At 46.5% G+C, this 21115-nt stretch overlaps 1 protein-coding gene across 1 annotated transcript in view; it reads left to right on the plus strand.

Annotated features, from left to right (window-relative positions):
* MTOR (mechanistic target of rapamycin kinase) overlaps positions 1-21115 on the plus strand; it is a 123707-nt gene that overhangs the window by 82417 nt on the left and 20175 nt on the right. Inside the window, exons 29-38 of the mRNA XM_002694043.7 lie at positions 657-732; positions 3656-3795; positions 7983-8083; positions 9770-9885; positions 11051-11128; positions 11316-11423; positions 14799-14924; positions 15017-15148; positions 18858-18973; positions 19887-20004. Coding sequence (XP_002694089.2) covers positions 657-732; positions 3656-3795; positions 7983-8083; positions 9770-9885; positions 11051-11128; positions 11316-11423; positions 14799-14924; positions 15017-15148; positions 18858-18973; positions 19887-20004 — 1111 coding nt within the window. The remainder of the gene's footprint in view (positions 1-656; positions 733-3655; positions 3796-7982; positions 8084-9769; positions 9886-11050; positions 11129-11315; positions 11424-14798; positions 14925-15016; positions 15149-18857; positions 18974-19886; positions 20005-21115) is intronic.

A 21115-nucleotide genomic window follows, 5' to 3' on the forward strand; every position in this document is an offset into this window, starting at 1 on the left:
AAACATTTCTCCACCAGAGACCAGGCAAGTGCCTTGGGATGTGGTCCCTTCACAGCCTGCTTCAGAGGCAGAGCACGGTCTTGCGAGAGGGACTAAGGGGGCATCTGGATTTGAAAGACATGGACCTCATCAGTGAGCAGTTGAGACAGCTGCACAGCCATAGGCCCCAGGGTTCTCTGTCATTGACGTGGATGACCCAGCCTCAGGGCCACTTCTGTGTCTCCCACAGAGCCTGATGGTTTCTATTTGTTTTGGTTATTCTTATCATTGAGACATAAAAGCTAAAAGTTCAGAGGTACCTCATCTGTTGTGTTGGTTGGGATGGTTCTGGAGCCAGGGTTTCTTAGTTCAAAAACAGACGCGTGCTGCCTGACGTCTGATATCAGAGAGGAAACCAGTCAGTCTGCTGCTTGGAGGAAGGGCCCCAGGCAGGTGAGGCCTCCTGTCCACCAGATGTGGCCCCTTCAAGATAAGGAGTGTGAGGTCAAGATGAAATTATCAGGCCACAGTGGTAATATAATAGGTAACTGATGTTCTTTCTGCTTCTGTAAGACGTTGTCCCCAACATGCTGGTGAGCCATCTGCCCACAAGCGACCCTGCCCTTCTCACCCTCCGACATGTTGAGTATAACCTCCGCTTCCTTTTGTTTTCCCAGCATTAATAATAAGCTGCAGCAGCCAGAGGCAGCTGCTGGGGTGTTGGAGTATGCCATGAAGCACTTTGGAGAGCTGGTAAGTGTCTCATTCCTTTTAGAAGAGCAAGGGGCAGCTACCTGGCTAGGGAAGCACTAGGCCACAGCCTTGAGAAAGTTACTTTCCTTTTCTGTTTTTTTCCCCAATTATTAACAGCCTGATGCTGACTTACCTGTATCTTGAGGCTGAGGGAAGCAGTGGCCATATAGAGTATATTCAGGCTAAACAGAGATTGTGAGGACAGAATCTAATGAACAGTAATGACTTGTATTTATCAAATAGCATATGCCTAGCTTTTTGCTATGTGCTTTATGTACTTCATCTAATTCAGTCCTCATAGCAACCTGTGAACAGGTACTATTGTTATCCCATTTTACAGGGATGAGAGGGACTATAGTCCCGACAGGATAACAGCCTTACCTAAGCTGACAGAGTGAATAAGTGGCAGAACCTGGTGTCAGAGCCCAGATGTGACCCGAGTTATCTTTGTGTTGTCTAACAACCAGCATTACCATTGCCCATACTTGAGGCTCAGTATATACTTCGGAAGAAACCATGACTAATTCTCCAGAAAAAATATGCCATAATTTATACATGATATTGAGGGATTGTTCCATTTCATTACTGCTTATATAGTTTCTTCCTTCCTGCCATCTTTGCCCAACCAATATTAAAATGTTTCCGTTACTCTCTGTGGTCTTGGGCGGGTGCTTTGGTAACTTCCTAACCATATATAAACATTGATTTAATCAACTTAACACTGGCTTCCTGGAAATTCAAGAAGTTCTGGGTCCATATATTTGATGAGGAACCTTTTATTAGTTATGCCAGTCACTTACTCCAGTTTGCCTTAATCAAGAGCCCAGTGTGTTAGAGTAAAGAAAATTGACTACTTCACTGCCTTATGTAATGGCTGGTCAATTGGACTGAAAATTTTAAGGGAGTATTTTGCCATCTTGAGCACATGCCTGTAACTCAGCTAAGAAAGCATCTCCAGATGACAAAACAGAAAGGACTGTGTCTCATCCATCTTTGCCACAACCTTGTTTGCAGAGGGAAGAAAGTCAGAAGAGAGGGTGCTTAATGTAGTCCACTCAGACAGAGATATCCTCTCCTTTGATATCCTTAGAGCTCAGACTGCAGTAGTTGAAACAAGGATTCCACAAACATCTGGTATTTGGGTGATTTTATATGCTGGTAGCTCAGAGTGCCAACCTTAAATGAAAAGATCCCCATCTCCAGGTTCTGAAGGTGGCCGTTAGCTCCAGGATTATTGCTAAACCCTGGTGGATTTTCTGTTATATTTAGGTAGCTGAATCATATTAAATTCGACAATGGTTTGCTTTTTCTTGGCAGAGCCTGTGCTTTCTCAGCACAGTTTATGTAACAGCAATCTCATTAGAATTGTGTGTGATTCATTGCTTAAACCTTATAGTTCCTGCAATCTATTGCAACTCAAAATATCCTGCCCCCTACCTGACCTGCTCCATACGCTGCTCCCCCTACTTTCTGCTTCTTCATACTGAGTGGGTACCATATGTTAGTACCCACTTTTCCACCCAGTATAGAAATTCAAAATGGGAAATTTACCAGTGTTCCTTTTTAATTTAAGAGTTTTTAATGTTACAGTCTCTGAAGCCACTCTTTGCTAAGTTGTGTCTTTCATATTTAGGCATAGTGGAGCAGTATGATTCTAAACGAGCTCAGGAAATGAAGCTTAGAGCCCATTTTGACAAACTCCACTGCACACGGACACTGGGGCAAAGGCTGTTGAGGCCGCAGATGAGGACAGGGCAAGCGGAGGGGACTGGCTCTGCCGAAGACAAATGAGGGGAAGTAGGCACAGGTTAATGGCCTAAAATAGACATGACCTCCTCACAGCCGTTCAAGAAGAAAAGATTCTTTCAGAGAACTTAATAGCACATAGCTGTGCTCATACATGCTACTCAAATTAGAGTTTTATTTGGCAAGGAGAAGGAGCGTAATAGGGAGAATGAATGGGGGCCCTGCATCGTGTCACACAAACGCTGCTGCAGGATCAGATTGTTGTTAAAGAAATCCCTGGAGAGCTGCTCCCTGGCCTGGTAGAGAACTAGTCGTCACCAAGCTGGCGAGGAAGAAGCCCAGCAGACAGACTGGGGTGGCGGCAGATGGAGGGCAGACAGAGACATAAAACAGTCCTCGGGCCATTCAGAGAACCGTAGTCTGCACCTTCTAGACTGCAGTGGCTGCTCATTCACGTGGCCAACACCGAATGGCAGTGTGGCACGCCATCTGCTGGGTGATGGAATCCGTCCTTGGGCCCCTGCCAGTGATGAAGCTGCCAAGTGCTCAGAGGAGGGAACATTGGATGGGAGACTGTAGAAGAACGGAGGAAGATTTTTCCAAAGAATTTTAAGTGGCAGTGTTATATTGTATTTTAAATTATTATTTCCTGAAAGTTTAAAAATGTATTAAGTAATGCAGAGAATAAAGAGCTTTTGAAAAGCGAGTTGTTTTCCTCCAGCAAATATGCAGATGTGGCCTGGTCTCTCTGGCCTCATCAGGAAAGCAGCTGCTGGCCCTGCCAGGCGGCCCACTGTCAGCATTCCAGCAGATCCAGGCCTTGGCCTCCTTACGGGAGCCCTTGTCAGGGCTTCCTGCCATCCAGATGATTTGCCCTGTCCTTGCATGCCCACATGCTGGAGTTCTGGTGACTCCTGTGTCTGAGCAGGAAATGATGGGGAAAGACATGGCCTGACAGCTACTCTCACGTTATCCCCGGATTGTTCCAACACTGTGCCAAGGAGCCAGCATCCCCACCAGCACTGTACATACCTCTGGATACTCTGAAGGCCTACTGTGCTGGTGCGGTGTCACGCATACAACATGGCATGCTCAAGGAAGGAAAGTCTGTGGATAAACAAAACACAGCCTTATGTTCTCTGTGCCTCACAGCAGTCCTCTCTTTTCTCCCTGGCAGGAGATCCAGGCTACCTGGTATGAGAAGCTGCACGAGTGGGAAGATGCTCTCGTGGCCTATGATAAGAAAATGGACACCAACAAGGACGACCCAGAGCTGATGCTGGGCCGCATGCGCTGCCTCGAGGCCTTGGGGGAATGGTGAGCTGCAGTGGGATGGAGGCCCAACTGCCTTGGAAAGACTTCTCCCAGAGCTCTCTCCCAAGACTCCCGCTTTTGCTTTCATTTGTTTTCCCAGGAAGCATCTCTCACTTGGGAGTGTTTCTCTATTTTGTCTCAGTGATAAATAGAAAGATTCTTTTCTTTCTCTCTCTCTCTCTTTCACATAGTCTTCGTAATGCTCTAGGACAGGACAGGAATGGGTGTGTTCCTAGGATCTACACCTGTTCTTTCTGTCTCTTAACCTTGACTGGCTGATGAAGACTTCGTATTCTTACTCTGCAACCTTGATTTTTCTTTTTCTCTTTATTACCTATTGCTAGTGATTTTAGGAAAGAAGAACAGATGCCTGCTTGCAGGCAGTTACTGTACAGTTACTGAGCGTACAGGGACAATGGTCTGTAGACAACTCTGAAAGACGCACATGAGGGTGGGGCAACCTTGCAGTTTTCCTGGAGGAAGGACCAAGGCTGGGAGACAGGTGAAGAGAGTGGAGAGCGGGGAAAGGGTATTCCAGGTGGAAGCAACAGGGATGCTCAGCTGAGGACATTTGCCATGGTCTTGGTCTGGGGAGTTGTTAGGAGATGTTTTCCAGCATGAAGTGCAGTTTTTTTAAATAGCTAAAATAAAATGCCATACCACAGTCATGAACTAGTTGAACTACAGTTTTTAATAACAAATGCCTTACTACCTCCCCAGGAGCAGATATCTCTGCTTTCTCTTGCTTGTATGACTGAGGGCCCTCCATTCATTCATTCAACCAGTCATTATTGAGTGCTTGCCCACTGCCAGCATCTGTGCTGGGGCCCTGAGGACACAGTGTGAACAAGAAGGGCACAGCCCCTGCCTTCTCAGAGCCGACAGGGCAGATGACCAGGCCGCTGTAGCACTGAGTGAATATAGTTATAAAGGAAAAGCCCAGGGTTGGTGGGATAGAAGAAGGGGCCCTAATCCTGACTTGGAAGGCTCTGGAGGTCTTCCAGGAAGAAGTGCTCTAACTCAGGCCTAGACAGTGAGGAGGATTGAGCACAGTATTATGTTATGGGTTCTGAAAGTTCAGTGTGGCTGTGGGGTCAGGTGTGATACAGAAAAGAGAGAAGAGGTGGGGCAGGAGAACTCGGCAAGGCCCAGGCCAAGTCGGGCTTGTAGACCAAGTTAGAGCTTGAACTTTATTTAACCAAAGGGCTGTTGCTAGGCCATTCTCCAAACCCCACAGAATTTTTTTCTTTGCATTCTTTCATTCATTGCCCTGGATTGCTCACCTCTTCCCCTTTTTCTCCTTTGAAATTCTCTGCATCTTTCAAGCTCCACCTGAACTGTTTCTTCCTCTTGGAAACCTGTCCTGCCTTCCCCCTTTCACAGTTAGAAACAACCACTGTCCAACCCAGGGCTGGCTTGGTTGTGAGAAGTGACTTTAGGTGTGATTTTGTCTCATCTCCCCATGTGACAGTTGGGAAACTGAGACTCGTAGGAGTTGACATCTCTGCCCTGAGGCCTCTCGAGAGCAGAGTCTTCTGGGCCTCCTGACGCTGCACTTCGCAGTGCCATCCACCCCTGAAGTCTTGGATTCCTTCCAGCTTTATAATTACCTATAAAGTGTAAGTGGCCAGTGATGCTGACCAAGGGGTTTAAAAATGCAGCAGAGTAGAAGAGATTTTTAAAAGAGATGAAAGAAGCAGAATTCTTTTCCTGATCATATGCAGGTTTTTTTTATATGGTTTATTCAGTCAATTCTATTTAGAGTGCAGTTTTTAAATTGCTTTTGCTTTGAGTATATATCCTGAATGTGCCTGAGGCAGGTGTTCACCGGAGGTGGCTGTCTGGCACGATCTGGGGTTACCAGTGAGTGGAAGACCCCCTTTCCCCATGCTTACAAGAAATAGCTCCCCCTCCCCCAGCTCCAGCCCCGGCCACACCTGCAGCCACATGAAGCTAAGTAAGCCCCCTCCCCACAGTTCCCTTGCGTGGCCTCTGCATCCTGAGGACAGATTCCCTGGGAATGACATCCCAGACAGCCAAGTACTTAGGTGTTCCAGATCGAAGAATGCTCCCCCAGGCTTTTGGCTGATGCTCTAGGCAAGAAAGTCAAAGTCTTGGAGGACCTTTTACCCAAACCTCCTTGGAGTCACAAAGAGTTGTCAGAGAACCTCTTCGTGGTTGCCCCATAGACAGTCTCATACTTTTTCTCTATTTGGTTCTCTTCCCCTCCCCGCCTTTGAGAGTTAGGTAGGAGTTAGTATATTCTGCATTCTTATTTGTAAGAAGTCTTTGTAGGAGAGGAAGCCTGCCTCTGTGCACACTGACCAGGGTCTGACAGCTGTTGACACAGTTGCAGCTCGAAGGCGGTGCCCGTATCCTCTGGTGGGCCTCCTCTCTAAGATGCCGCTCTACAGTGCTCCTTGCTTTGTCTCTGGAGGTGACAGTATGTGGTGTTTCACACTGAACTCACTCCCCGGCTCAAGGTGAAGAGCAGAGCAAAATCTCAGACTTGGAACACAGAAATGGAATGTCCTGACGAAACAGTAGAGGGAGGCTGAAGTGCCTGTGGCTGTGAGCTGTACAAATTTGAATTCTAGAGTTGGAAGGACCATTCAGGGCGAGAACATGGCTTTTCTTTAGCTCCAGGCGGGATTCCCACCAGAATACGCTGCCCAGAGGATCTGTGCTGTGCCCTGAGCCAGTGGTTCTCAAACGGTGGCCCTTGGATCACAGCATCTGTATCATCTAGAAACTTGTTGTTTAGTCACTCAGTCGTGTCTTTTTGTGACTCCATGGACTGTAGCCTCCCAGTCTTCTCTGTCCGTGGGGTTTCCCAGGGAAGAATACTGAAGTGGGTTGGCATTTCCTTCTCCAGATCTTCCCAATCCAGGGATCAAATTTAAGTCTTCTGCAGGAAGAGCTGCTACTGTAGGAGAACCTCCAGCAGGACCCAGAGTGAAGGTTTCTAGGTTTAGGTGGCAAGAAACCAACACTGAGGTCATCCAGCTGCTGTCACTGAGCTTCAGTAAGTCCATGGGGCAGGATGGCTGCCCACCTCCTCCTCTTTTTTATCTTGGCCATGTATTAAGCTAGAATGCTCATGTCCCTGACTGTCTTCATTATGTGCCGGAGAGACAGTGGAAGGTGATGACTGCAAGGTCGCGATGCTGGATAGTGGCCCCAAGCAGTTCTCCTGGATGTGGTCACCAGTCAGCTTCTAGGGGAGCTCAGCCTAGATCCCTTCAGCATCTTTATCTCCTCCCTATTCACAGTCCCCCAGGTCACCTTACAATGCACTTATGTCCCCAAGGCTTCTGAGCTGGGCCACTTGGAGCTTGTACCTTTTCTCTTGACTCCAATCCCAATACCAAGCTAAAATATCCTGCAGTATCTCTTTCAGAAAGCAGGAGAGATTGAGGAGTCTCCTAGCTGAGTCTTGAAGCTCACGTGAATGCAGGAGCTCATATTCCTACAGAAGCAGAGTTTTGTTTCCTTTCACTCAGAAGTGCCACATAGGAGGGCAGCAGTTTTAACTGCCAACAGGACGTCTCTTCTTAAGGGATTCTGCTCTGTGTATCGAATGCATCTCATTATCTCCTAGTGACACATATACTCACAGTCATTGTACAAAATTCCGAGAGTAAACAGCATTTGGATTTCTGGTGGATGTTACCATTGTAGAGCCTTCTTCCTCTGCACAGATTGATTTCATTTGAATTTCATTTCAGACTGCAGCCATTTGTATAATACTTATAAGAGCCAATTGTCCCTATAGCTTTGAACCCAAAGTGAATGTACAGATGTGTCTCTTCTGATTGCTTTCTCTGTAGGCCTGCCAAAGGGAAAGAGCCCAGAGTTCACTGGCATAGGAAAGAAGTTATTTAATATTTATGAAGAGGGCCAGATGTTTAGGACATTTCACGTCACATCGAGTTAGACACAGTCCCTCTCTTTGATAAACTCATTGTCAGGAAAATTCTGAGCCACCAGGCCATAGAAATGACAAATCACCAGACACTTCTCAATTATATCATGAAAGTACTTTTTCTTTAAAGGCTTCCAGATGAAGGCAGGCCCCTATCATCCAGTTCCCCTGCAACCCCCCAGCTAACCCAAGGGGCTCGAGAGAAAAATGAGCAGGTCATGGAGGTGATTTCAGTTAACCTGACTATATAATTCTTTTCCTTCAGGGGGCAGCTTCACCAGCAGTGCTGTGAAAAATGGACTCTGGTTAATGATGAGACCCAAGCCAAGATGGCCCGCATGGCTGCTGCAGCTGCATGGGGTTTAGGTAAGGCTGCCCTCCCAGGCATGGGGAGGACAGTGAAGCTGGAGGCTCGCCTCTGAGTAGCAAGGCACTGTGGCTGCAGGCAGAGTGTCAGGTCTACAGAAGCGTGAAGCCATTCATGTCCACTTCCACCTCTTCCGTTGGTCCTTTCTGTCTTCATGGCTTTGATTAACTTGTTAGACATGCATGAAAATCTCTCTTCACAGGGAAGCCAGGGAAAACAGTGTGCAAGCATCAACACTGAGATGCTTAGTGAAGTTTGCATTCTGGCTCCGTTGTCATTAGCCTCTTTCTGCGTTTCTGCTTTCCTGGGGCCTCTGTGTCATGATCCACTATGATTGCTGGAGTTCTACCAGCATGTTTTTACCCCATAGGAATAATGAAAGAAGTCAGCTGTCTATCTCCTTGATTTGTTAATTTTATTGTAGAATTTTCCCAACGATGATAAAAGTAAATAGTACAATGAGTCCCTATATGCTGTTCACTTCCTCCAGCAGTTACAGACATTCTGATAGTCTTGTTTTCTCTCTTCTCCTCCTTGCTGCCCAACACTCACCCACCTTTCTCACTCCCTGAGTGTTTTCAAGCAGCGATTTCCTTTTAATCCCCACAGAAAAGTGTCATGTTCTGATCTCAGGCCCCAGCAGAGAGGATTATCCATGTCTGTCCCAGAAGTACTCTTGGCCAGAGAGGGAGGGTCCGTGGGTGTCCCAGGTGGAAGCTGCACCTGTGGAGTCCAGAGGAAGGTTACATAACGTCCGCCTCCATCCCCACCCTCTGAGTCACAGAGCTCACATCCTCTCCTTTCATGAGCTCTGAGCTGGATCCAGAACATTTTTCAGAAATGAATTGCTTCCTGAGGAGTCACTCTTTGTTATTCACTTTTGCCCAGAGGCACAGAGAATGGATGCACCGGTGGTCTGGAGTGAAAGGCAGGGAAAGGCCTCATAAAATTGGGGGCCCTGCAGCGTGCAACTAATGAAGCCAGTGTCTTTTCTGCAGATGGTCATAGAAATCCTGGCATTTGAGACATGCTCACCCCACCAGGGGAAGCAAATATCGTTCCCAGATGCCACCATTTCCCCAGCCTGCCGTGATATAGGACTTCTGTGCTATGACCTAGCCCATCTTTCTGTTGTAACAGAGCCTCTTAAAATATTTATCGCCTCCTTCTGAGGCAGAGGTGCTGCCAGCATGAGATGAGTTAACTGTCTCATCCTGTCCCCTGTCCAGATAATGATCCATATCAGTTGTTTTCGAGAAAATGTAATTTCCAAGGTATTACTGAACTGTGAGATGCTCCACTGGTAGGGGAAAGGCTCTTGGTCTCACTGAGAGAGTCCCTGGTGAGTTCTCTAGGTTAATGAGGTGCTGCACTCCCCCTCCTGACCTGTGGGCTCATACTCATGTAGCTCCTTCCATCTCTCATGGAACTAACTCCCAGGGGCAGCCACAGAGGCCTGTGTTTGGAAGACAGCTATGATGTTGTTAAATTGGCTTGTTCAGCCTCACAGAGTATAGAGGCTCTCTGCAGGATTCTGATACATCAGCCTCAAGATTGTCCTATTTGAACCCCAAGCTAAAAGCAAGTAACAGTGACAAGGCCTATTTGATATACTGCCTTTAGCCCAGCAAGCTTACCACTCTCATATTTTCTCTGTATATGTGTGTGCGTGTATGCACATGTAGGTCAGTGGGACAGCATGGAAGAGTACACGTGTATGATCCCTCGGGACACCCACGACGGGGCATTTTATAGAGCTGTGCTGGCGCTACATCAGGACCTCTTCTCCTTGGCACAACAGGTAAAAATCTATGTGTAACCAAAACTTTGTAGTATGAAATGGTAATCAAGGGTGCCCAGTTAGCTCCTAAGCACAGGGCACCTATGTAAACAGGCTCTGGCATTTGGCTCTGTGGGCTCGCTAGAATGGCTTAGGAGCCTAAGACTCAGTGAGAAGACAACTCCTAGCACATCAGCCACTTTCTGCTCTGAGAGGGACACCTGTTCTGGAAGTTACCATGTAGATTGCTTATGGAGTTGGCTTCTTGGGTCATCATGGCCTCCTTTTTACCATGTTGCTTTAGTGTTCCCTATGGTGGAGAGAAACTGTCCACTAAAGGAGGATTCAGAGAGCAGTGCGCCCCTTGCAGCAGAAATCCCACCTCTTCTGGCTGTTAGGGTATGTCACACACTGGTCACCTTCTAGGGAAGCCAACACTTTATTTGGAAATCCTCTGCTGTCTAGCAGACTAAAATAATGAGGTGATCACACCCACCCTGTTGGGCACCAGACTGTCTTAGGTGAGGTGCTTGGGTGAATGCCCTGAGCACTCCAGGATGGGCACGTAGTCATTAACCTGAAACGTTCAAGAAAGGAAGAGTTCCCCATGCTGGGGTTTTAACAGATGAAACAGAGAAGCCTCAGACTGCAGTCCTATGAGCTCTGGTTTACACGATGTGAAAACAGCCCTGGGCCATTCATGTTCTAGACACAAAAGTTCCCACTTACCTGGAAAGGATCGGGCATTTTTCTGCCAGTTTCAGAGACCCTCTCTTAGGAGGACAAGGTGCTTAAAAGCAGGTGGGTCATTTGAGTGCTTGCACGGTCTGTTCTTATCAGTATCCCCAGCAAGAAGAAGTTCAAAGCAGATGGATCCACAGGCTGTCCTCTTGAGATGCGAGAGCACAGTGATTCTCTTTCTAAGCACACGTCTCCCTTCCTTTGTCACCCAAGCTCTAAGACGGTGAGCTTTTGGCTGCCATATATTTCTGTTTTTTCTGAGAAATCAGAGAATGCTTTTATCTGGGCTTTCAAATCAGGTAAAAGGTTTCTTCCCTTCTTCATCACTGGGATTTCAGTGAAACAGGGAATTTGTGCATCTAGTGGGGAAGCCCAAAAATCACAGTGCTCCCCTCAGCTCCCAAGCCTGAAGCTCCATTCCTGTGCTTTTCTCGTTCTCTTCCAGTGCATCGACAAAGCCCGGGACCTACTAGACGCGGAGTTAACGGCGATGGCGGGAGAGAGCTACAGCCGGGCCTATGGGGTGAGTGTGGACTGCCTGTGCAGTGCCAGGTTTCCAGCTCAGTTCAGTTCTTTTTGCAGAGTGGGCTCATGAGTACACACAGGCTGCTGGGAGTGTGCCTGTGGGACCAGAAGGAATGACTGAAATGAAGCCTGGCTTTTGGATTGTTCATGCTGTATTAAGTTGGAATGTGATTTGCTTCCATCAGGCCATGGTTTCTTGCCACATGCTGTCTGAGCTGGAGGAGGTTATCCAGTACAAACTTGTGCCCGAGCGACGGGAGATCATCCGCCAGATCTGGTGGGAGAGACTGCAGGTGAGCCTGGTGGAAAGCCCTGTGCCACCCTCCCCACTCCTCCAATCCCCACTGGCATCCACTCCCTGCCTCCTCACTGAGGCCCGGTATACATTCAGAGCAGAACACCCACAGACTTTTCACCTGAGCCTTTAGCTGTGAGAGAATGACCACTTTCCCAACCTCATTTTACCCTTCTCAGGGAATAAAAGAAAATAATTTTTTTTTTTTTTGGTCCATGCCCCATACCTTGTGGGTTGTTAGTTCCCCAATCAGAGATCGAACCCATGCCCCCTGCAATGGACGCATTGAGTCCTAATCTAACTGGACCACCAGGAAATTCTTGAAAATATCTTAAATAAGTGACATTATGGCCAGCCAGTTGAGAATCTTGACCTCAAAATCAGTGGTTCTCAACTTCAGCTATGTGATAGAATGACCTGGTACTATGTGTTAAGTCAGTTCAGTCATGTCCAACTCTTTGCAACCCTATGGACTATAGCCCTCCAGGCTCCTCTGTGGGATTCTCCAGAATACTGGAATAGGTTGCCATGCCCTCCTCCAGGGGATCTTCCCCACCCAGGGTTTTAACCCAGGTCTCTTATGTCTCCTGAATTGGTAGTCAGGTTCTGCACCACTTGCACCACCTGGAAAGCCCAGAATGATCTGGAAAGCTTTTAAAAATTGAAATACCCAGGTCACGTCAGACCACATCAACAGAAGTCCTGGGGATAGACCCAGGATCAGTATCTTTCCAGCCTTCCCAGATAATTCCAGGATGTGGCTGATGCTGAGATCCACTGCTCTAAATCCACTTGCTGGCCACCTTTCAGTTGGAGTGGGGAGGCTGATGTTTTCATTTACTAACTTCTGCGGTTTACAGTTCCTCAGGTCTTAGTCACGCGATAATCTCTGCAAACTTTTTTCCACCGAAGTTTCCCCTCATCGAGAGACTAGTCCAAATTCTCCATTAGTATTCACATTGTACATTCTGATCATTTTAGCATGAGGAGCTGTCGATTCCCAACCTGGGAGTCAGGAGTCTCAAGTGTTCTTGGAAAGGACAGTTCTCCCACCCGCTGAGGAGACAGAAGGGAAGTTCATTGGCAAAGCCTTCACTGCTCCAGAAGGCACTTGTCCCCCTGCTCATCGTAATCAACCTCCCTCATTGTCAGCGGTTTCCTCTTGATCCAATCCACACTTAATTCCAAATTCTGTCCCCAGACCAGTCGAAGTTTGTGCTTCCAGCTTTTCAGCAGGCTGTGACAGAGCCTTCTGACTCCAGGTTGCATTCTTGTCCATGGAGTTCCGGGCACATTCCTCTGGAAAGGAAAGGAGTGGGGCAGAGGCTCGCCTATGAGCACAGTCGTTTATGCTCTGAAATGAGCACATGCAGTTCCTTCCCATGTTTTATTAGCAATTATGAAATGTCCAGTGAATGTTTTGGTGGAAAATTGTCTGTTGAACCCCAGAAAAGAATTCCACAAAGCCAGAATTTCCCGCTTGTCCACACCCTCGTTTTGTTTTTTTTTTTTAAGTGCCTGTAATGGGGTGAAGGGTTTCCAAATCAGAGATCTGATGAATCTTCTGCCCTTCTAACAAGTGGGACTTTGACCAGACAGAGACTTAGAAGGGGGTGGACTAGACGAGTCTCGGAGAAGGGAGACCCATGTTTGACTTTACTGTGTCCATAATACCATCATCACCTTAGGCCTTCGTGACCTTCCTACCTTGAGACAGAAGATACTTTTTGCTTTTCAGAGCCAAGGGATTTCAGCATGTGGGAGAAGCTGGCAGATGAGAAGTCACCAGAACAGTCACTCAGTGTACTTTGTTCTGTTTTTCTAACTTTCCAAATCATTGTCGTTAATGGGATGAAAGATGATGGTCCAAAGGCTAAAAATACAGTGTTAACTTTGCAGTAGGAATTTGGCTCTTATGGATGGCTTGCTGTCCGAACACTCAACTAACTGCTTAGGCTGGAAGACTGCCATTTTGTGATCCATTCAGCTGAACTCCCCAGCCAGTAGCTCCCATGGGACAGTATGAGAGGTCAGCCTTACTTGCATTGGGTTCTTTTCTTGCCTTGGGTTCTTTTCTTGCCTTGGGTTCTTTATTCAGACTCAGTCTGTGTCCTGTCATGTTTAAAAGCCTGCAACTGGACTTCCCTGGTGGTTCAGTGGTAAAGAATCTGCCTTCCAATGCAGGAGACAGGTTCAATCCCTGGTCTGGGAAGATCCCACATGCTGTGGAGCAATTAAGCCCATTCACTGCAACTGTTCAGCTGGGAACCACAACTATGGAGTCCCCATGTCACAGCTACTAAGGCCTGCTTGCCCTAGAGCCCATGCTCCACAACAAGAGAAGCCATTGCAATGAAGAGTAGCCCCTGCTCACTGCAACTAGAGAAAAGCCTGCACAGCAACGAAGACCCAGCACAGCCAGAAATAAATAAATAAAAACTATCTGTGAAGTTATTTTAAAGCCTTCAACCATTGTTGCTAGACTTTTAGACCTACCTCCATGGAAGACAGCTTGTTTGGTTTCATGAAATTCTCTGATGAATTGATAGATCTCAGAACCCCGTCCCCCCGGTATTCGTCTCTGCATCTGATTTTTTATCAGGAAGGTAGAGGAGGAGAGGCTTACTGTGTTCTCAACAGTCTTTTAATATAAAATTAACTTGGCCCTTTTGATAGTGATTAGTTCACTGTTTTTAATTTAAAAGAATTTATACATGTGAATGAATGAGGTCTTTTCCCTTCTGTGTATGGTTTTTGATCTGAGATATTTAAAAAAAAAAAATGAAGAGGAAAGACAAGGCCAAGATCTGAGTGCAAGTTTAGGCTCTAATAATTTCAGAAATATAAATGCCACCAACTTTCAAATAACATCAGTTGAAACTTCAGTTATTTAAACTTTTTTTTACACTTAAGTAGTTTTTAAAATTTTGAATGATACATCTTTAATTTTTGTCAGCGATAGTCATCTTCAACCAGAGAGACTGAGGCAAAAAAAGTTAAAAATACATTATTTACAATGCAGAAAAGAAATTTAAATAATTTAGTTCATTTAAACTTCACCATAGCCCCATGAAGTTGGTACGGTTCTTATCCCATTTTACAGATCAGTCACAGAGAGGTTAAGTAACTTATCCAGAGTCGCGATAGGTAGTAAGTGGATGGGCTGTGATTCAGGCTCCAGAGGTCTTGCTCTGTAGCTTCTCGAATTTTGAAAAGTTCCTAAGAGGCGTTCACTCATAGTACCCTTCTCTTGAGAAATATGAGATTATAAAAATGAATCTCTTTTTTTGTTTCGGGGTGGGTTTCACCGTTGCCCTTGAGGGGGTAAGATGTAGCAGAGCACATATCTGATCCTCACTTGTGAACATCCCAGGGCTGCCAGCGTATTGTGGAGGACTGGCAGAAAATCCTCATGGTGCGGTCACTCGTCGTCAGCCCTCACGAGGACATGAGGACCTGGCTCAAGTACGCAAGCCTGTGTGGCAAGAGTGGCAGGCTGGTGAGTGTCCCGCCCCTCCTTGGGGTGGGGGCTGAGGAGGGGACCCTGCTCCTGGTCCAGTCCTGTGTCTAACCTGACCCCTTGTCTTGAAGGCACTTGCTCACAAAACCTTAGTGCTGCTCCTGGGAGTTGATCCATCTCGGCAACTTGACCATCCTCTGCCAACGGTTCACCCCCAGGTGACCTACGCCTACATGAAAAATATGTGGAAGAGCGCCCGCAAGGTCTGTACCCGACTGCAGCAGCAGACCACGTTTCTGTAGAACACTCGCCTAGTCTGCTTCTCACTGCCTCCTCCAGGCCAGAAAGGAGACAGTGTCCAAACCACCATGTCAGGGAGTGTGCTTCCGTGGGGAGGCTATTTGGGCCAGATTTCAAAAAGTGAATCACATTCGGGGAGATGCACGTATACCCATGGACCAAACCAATGCATGTAATCACAGTTTTTTTTATGAGCAGCTAGAATGTGCTGCAACAGAAGAAGCACGGTTTCTTGGTTGTGTTTTGTTTTTTTCCCTAAGAGAAGTACCCAAAAAAGCAGTGTATTTATGAAAACAGACTGAAGCTTTCATAAGACCAACTTGGTTTTTCAGACTTCTTGTCTCCTCTGCACTCGTCAGTTTGGATTCACAAGCAGCAACACCCAGGGCGTAATGCTAGAAACAGAGAGGAAACTCATCTTGAAGCCAGTGTGGTATTCCTCTGACTTTATTTACAGACAGGGCCTCGGGAAATACATGTGACTTCTGGTGGGATTTTTTTCTATTTTATTTTTAAAAACAATCTCCCTGGCTGATGGTGGTGATTAACCCAAAGTAGGTCCTGGAGGCACCGTCAGCACCTGCTTTGGCTCCTCATCATCCTCCTAAGGAAACAGAGGGAGTCCCAGCTGTCTTCTCCCTTTTGTGCCCACAGTGTCCCTGAGGTGAGGAAGGAACATAGAGCAGCCACTGAAGCCATGGCTGTGGGAGATATGAGAGAAGAGCAGTCAAGTCTGAGCTAAAGGCCCACTTGGGAGATCCTTGGACTGTGGCTAGGAGTTGACCTCTTTTGTGGGTACTGGGTTTTGTGACTCTAAATGCCACCCAGGGTGGGAGCCACAGCCATGCACCCAGGTCCTGTCTTTGATTGGGGCATACTTCAAAAGTAATGGCCCAAGTGTCCTTCTCCAAATGTGCAGTTTAAGGTTTTTCTCTTTTGTTGTTGTTTGGGAGGACGTGTTTGTTTAGTCTCTGTTTAGTGTGCCTCCCAGGCCAGAGCACTTCTGATTCAAAGCCTGCTCTTCCTCCAGGCAAATGAGAAAAACAGAAGGTGCTGGATCTGAATGTAGTCTGGTTTCCTTCCTATGTGTAGCCTCCAAGTCTTTGAATGTCTTGCCGAAGGCAGGCATAAGGAATATCTTGGCTAATATCTCAGCCACGGAGTGGCTTCTTTCAACATAGGACTACAGCCCAACTTCACAGATTATGGCCTTTTCTTAGGAGCCCACATTCTGGAGGCAGACCATAAAACCACATGGATTAAAAATTTAGAAATCAATTTAAAATTAGGTGCTTGAACTTCAAGCCTGGAGCTAGAGATGCCACATCTTCGTAAGAGTTCAGGAGCTACTCCGAGAAGACTGATTATTAATACTAACTGTGCTGTTGAACAAGTCACTTTACTTCTCTGAGCATTACGTTCTTCCTCTGTAAATAAGGACTGGACTCTGCCTTGCCTCAGTCAGGTAGACATGGGGAAAAGCAGGTCCCCTTCTGCAGGAAAACATCAGGCAATAGGTGTATGGCCAGTGTTCTTCTAGAAGAGACAGTTCACAGAATCTAGAGACAGTCTGGTTCCTTCTGTAAACTTCACTAAGCCAAGAACCTAGTTCTTGCCCACAAGCCCCCAGGCAGTCAAGAGCCAGAAGAGTCTGCCCAGCTCACACTCAGCCTAAGAGAAGCCCCATCCTCCAAGTGAGTGATCTATCTGTAAGAGAGAAAGAATCATTTTTCCCCCCTCCTCATTTCCTGGAGATGAAGAAAAGAAGGAGGTTTTTTTTATAATTATTTACTTATTTATGGCTGTTCTGGGTCTTTGTTCCTATACGGGCTTTTTTCTAGTTTCAGCGTGTAGGGGCCACTCTTTATTGTGTGGGCTTCTCTTTGCAGTGTTTCTCATATTGCAGAGCACGGGTTCTAGGACTCGCAGGCTTCAGTAGCTGTGGTGTGTAGACTCGGTAGTTGCATCTCCCAGGCTCTGGAGCACAGGCCTAGTAGTTCTTGTGTGTGGGCTTAGTTGCTTGCAGCATGTGGGATCTTTCCAGACCAGGGGTCACACCGACGTCTTTTGCATTGTAGGCAGATTCGTTACCAGCTGAGCCACCAGGGAAGCCCCAGAGTTATCCTCCATCTTTGTCATGAGAGGTCAATTCTCTTTTCTCTCCCTAATCAGATTTAAGTCTAGTCAGTGTAGTTTCCATAGAAGAAAAACTAAAAGAATACTTATACTTCCCAGGTGTGGGAGGCTAATATAGTTCATTTTTCAAAGCCAGTGGTGAGGAATGAAACTAAAGGCAGATGTGAGGGAGACAGGTGTCTTGTTAAGTGTTAGAACACGTGTGTGTCTGCGCTGTCCTCGTGTGGATTAGTTCCCTGGTAAAGCGTTGACACGTCATTCTTCCTCTGGGTGAAGCCCTCTGTCTCTTGATGCCAATTAATTACTTAATTCTTTATATATTAAAAGTATCTGAGGTTGGTTCTGGCCCCCAAGCAAGGGAATTTCATTTTCCTTCAGAGCTATCATTACTAACATGTTTCCACTTTTAAAAAAGAAAGAAAGGAAACCTTATATAATTTATAAGGAGATCATTTTAACCTTATTTATTTGAAGTGTTGAGTTTTTCTCTCCTTTCCTGTAGCAGAGAACACATATTCTCTTTCATTTTCTGTCCCATGCCATTTCCCCTCTCTGTGTCGGTGGATTGGAATCCACTGTTTTTCCCACTTGTGCTTCTCCTGTCTGTGTGTTCTATCTTCATCCTTGAAGCCCTTTAAAGACTTTGGACTCCATTTATCATGATGCTGGTACATGTGGACATGGCAGGTTTATAAGTGGCTTGTAACTGACTCCAAAACCTCTGACTCTGGCTCTACTCTTCCCTAGTTCCACTATCTGTTATGAACTCAGATGCCTCCTGCTCACTTTGTATAAAATCATGTAAAGAGATGGAACTGCTTGAGGACCCTCTGAAGCCTTTGCTTCTTAGCCAACCTGTTCAACTAAATGCTTGGCTAGTGTCTTCCCCACTCCACTTGGATATATGAGGGGTCTCACCCCATCTCTGTGTTCTTATTTGGGTACTGAGGGTTCTATCAGATCTTTTTAATGTATTTTATTGAAATATAATTGATTCACAAGGTTGTGTAATTTCTGCTATATGGCAGTGATTTAGACATGTGTGTGCATACACACCAGGCACACTGTTTTTTATATTCTTTTCCATTGTGGTTTGTCCTCGGATCTATTCGATTTTTTACACTGTAATTTTTCCTGTGCTAGTGTCCAGGGTATACAGTGTCTTAAACAAATACTAAGGGTTCACTAGCCTGAAACAACTCCCAAGAAGCCTGATTTCCCCCAGGGCAGTATATTGATAGTGAATTAAGCAGTGATTTCCGATTACTTCATATGGATTGTTATTTGGGGAAGTTGGGCAAGTAGATTTTCTAAGGCTTGTTAAACTAGTAATTGCAGTTGGCCAAGGAGAGTTACTCCTTGAGTTAAAAAAATATGAATCCTCTTGACAAGTCCAGCCATCGCTCAGCATTATGCCCTTGCCCCTGTCCTACCCCATGCTCTAGGGTGTTCTTTGGGAGAGGGTGAATGGCAGTTCCTTTCCCCTGGTGTTGGGCCAGACGCCAAGTGACTCCCTGTGCCTTTGTCCTACTACAGATTGATGCCTTCCAGCACATGCAGCACTTTGTTCAGACCATGCAGCAGCAAGCCCAGCATGCCATCGCCACCGAGGACCAGCAGCACAAGCAGGAGCTGCACAAGCTCATGGCCCGGTGAGCTCCCTATGGCCAGGCCTGTCACACCCCAACCCTGCCCCATCAGCGGCCTCTGCCCCATGGTCATGGTCAAGGCTCCCAGAGCAGCCAGTTGCTTGCATCTCTCTCAACTTTTCCAGGGCTCCACAGTCTCTGCCACTTATTTTCCCAGGATCCAATAGCCCAAGAGCACCCGTGTGCTGTTCTCCTGGTGTCCAGCTTCAGAGTTAAGACTCCTAGCTTTCAAATGCTGCTGGTTTGATGTGTGACTTTAGATAAGTTACTTACCCTCTCTGTGCCTCAGCTTCCTCATTATCTAAAAAGGGGATAGTAAGAATTCCTTTTCCCTAGGGTGGAACAGGATGGTGTGAGGATTAGTGGAAAGAAAACATCAAGCACTTGGAGCAGTACCTGGAACAGAGTAGCAATCAGTGAACGTTAGCTGTTAATTCCATCATACAAAGAATGAAGGAGGACGTTGCTGGCAATCCGGTGATCAAGACTCCATGCTTCCACTGCAGGGACCTTGGGTTCTATTCCTGGTCAAGGAACTAAGATCCCTGCATGTAGCATGGCACAGCTAGAAAATAAGGGAGAAGCCGTAAAGCAATTGATAAGAAAAATTACTTTCAGCAGCTGCCACCCACCGAAATGAATTTGGGGAAGCCAGGTCCATTCAGACTTCAGTGTGCCAGTTACCTGGTTTATGTTAGCATTGACAGAGAGCAAGAAGAGACCATCCCTTAAAAACTTGGTGCCCAAAACCTGTCTGTTTTCCTCCAGGTGGCTGAGAATCCAGGTGGTTCAGTCATGTTGCCTCTGTAGACCTGGAGTCAACCATAGGAAGGCCATTGCGCTCCCAGGATGTCGTCCTCCTCAGCACGGCTCTTCTGAGGAGGGAGCAACACAGGGTTTGTTTCTCTGTTTTCAGATGTTTCCTGAAACTCGGGGAGTGGCAGCTGAACCTACAGGGCATCAACGAGAGCACGATCCCCAAAGTCCTGCAGTACTACAGCGCCGCCACAGAGCACGACCGCAGCTGGTACAAGGTAACCAGAGATGGGAGTGAGCCGGGCTCCCCACCGCTGCCTCCAGATGCCGGCCAGTGCGCCCCAGGGCGCTCATGCTTCACCGCAGAGCCTCAGTGGCCTGGTCTGGTACCACGAGTTTGATTCTTTGAGTGCCAAGAGCTAGTCAGTCAGAGGTCTGACTGATAAAGAAAGATTGAGAGATTCTTTCACTTGAAAAAGATTTATTACACCATGAGTGTGTGCATGGCTGTGGAGATGCTGTTGTCTTTTTATTCTTTTTTTAATGAGAATATAGTTGCTTTACAGTGTTATGTTAGTTTCTGTGTACACTGAAGTGAATGAGCTATGTGTGTACATATATCCCCTTCCTGTTGGACCTCCTCTTACCACCTCCCCTTATAGGTCATCCCAGAGCAGAGCTGAGCTCCCTGCGCACTAGCTATCTGTTTTACACACAGTAGTATATGTATGTCAATCCTAATTTCCCAATTCGTCCCACCCTCCCCTAATCCCTTGGGCCCACATGACCACCCTCTACATCTACATCTTTCTTCCTGCCCTGCAAATAGGTTCATCTGTACCATTTTTTAGATTCTACATATATGTGTTAACATGCTATGTGTTTTTCTGACTTACTTCACTCTGTGTGACAGACTCTGGGTCCATTCACATGTTTACATATGACCCGATGTTGTTCCTTTTTATAGCTGAGTAATATTCTGTTGTGTATTTGTGCCACATCCTCTTTATCCATTCATCTGTTGATGGGCATTTAGATTGTTTCCATGTCTTGGCTATTGTAAATATTGCTACAGTGAACATTGGGGTACATATCTCTTTGAATTATGATTTTCTCAGGGTATATGCCCAGTCTTGGGATTACTGGGTCCTGTGGTAGTTCTTACGGTAGTTCTATTACGTTTTTAAGGAACCTCCATACTATTCTCCATAGTGGTTCTATCAATTTACATTCCCACCAGCAGCACAAAAGGTTCCCTTTTCTTCATACCCTCTCCAGTCTTACAGACTCTTAGCAGCTTGTTTTCCTAGACCATGTGGACACACAGTTAGTCTCTGGAACTTTATCTTCCCTTGTAGTCTCTGGAACTTTATCTTCCCTTGGGTCATC

The sequence above is a fragment of the Bos taurus genome, chromosome 16 (genome assembly GCF_002263795.3).
Source record: "Bos taurus isolate L1 Dominette 01449 registration number 42190680 breed Hereford chromosome 16, ARS-UCD2.0, whole genome shotgun sequence".
NCBI classification, from domain to species: Eukaryota; Metazoa; Chordata; class Mammalia; order Artiodactyla; family Bovidae; genus Bos; species Bos taurus.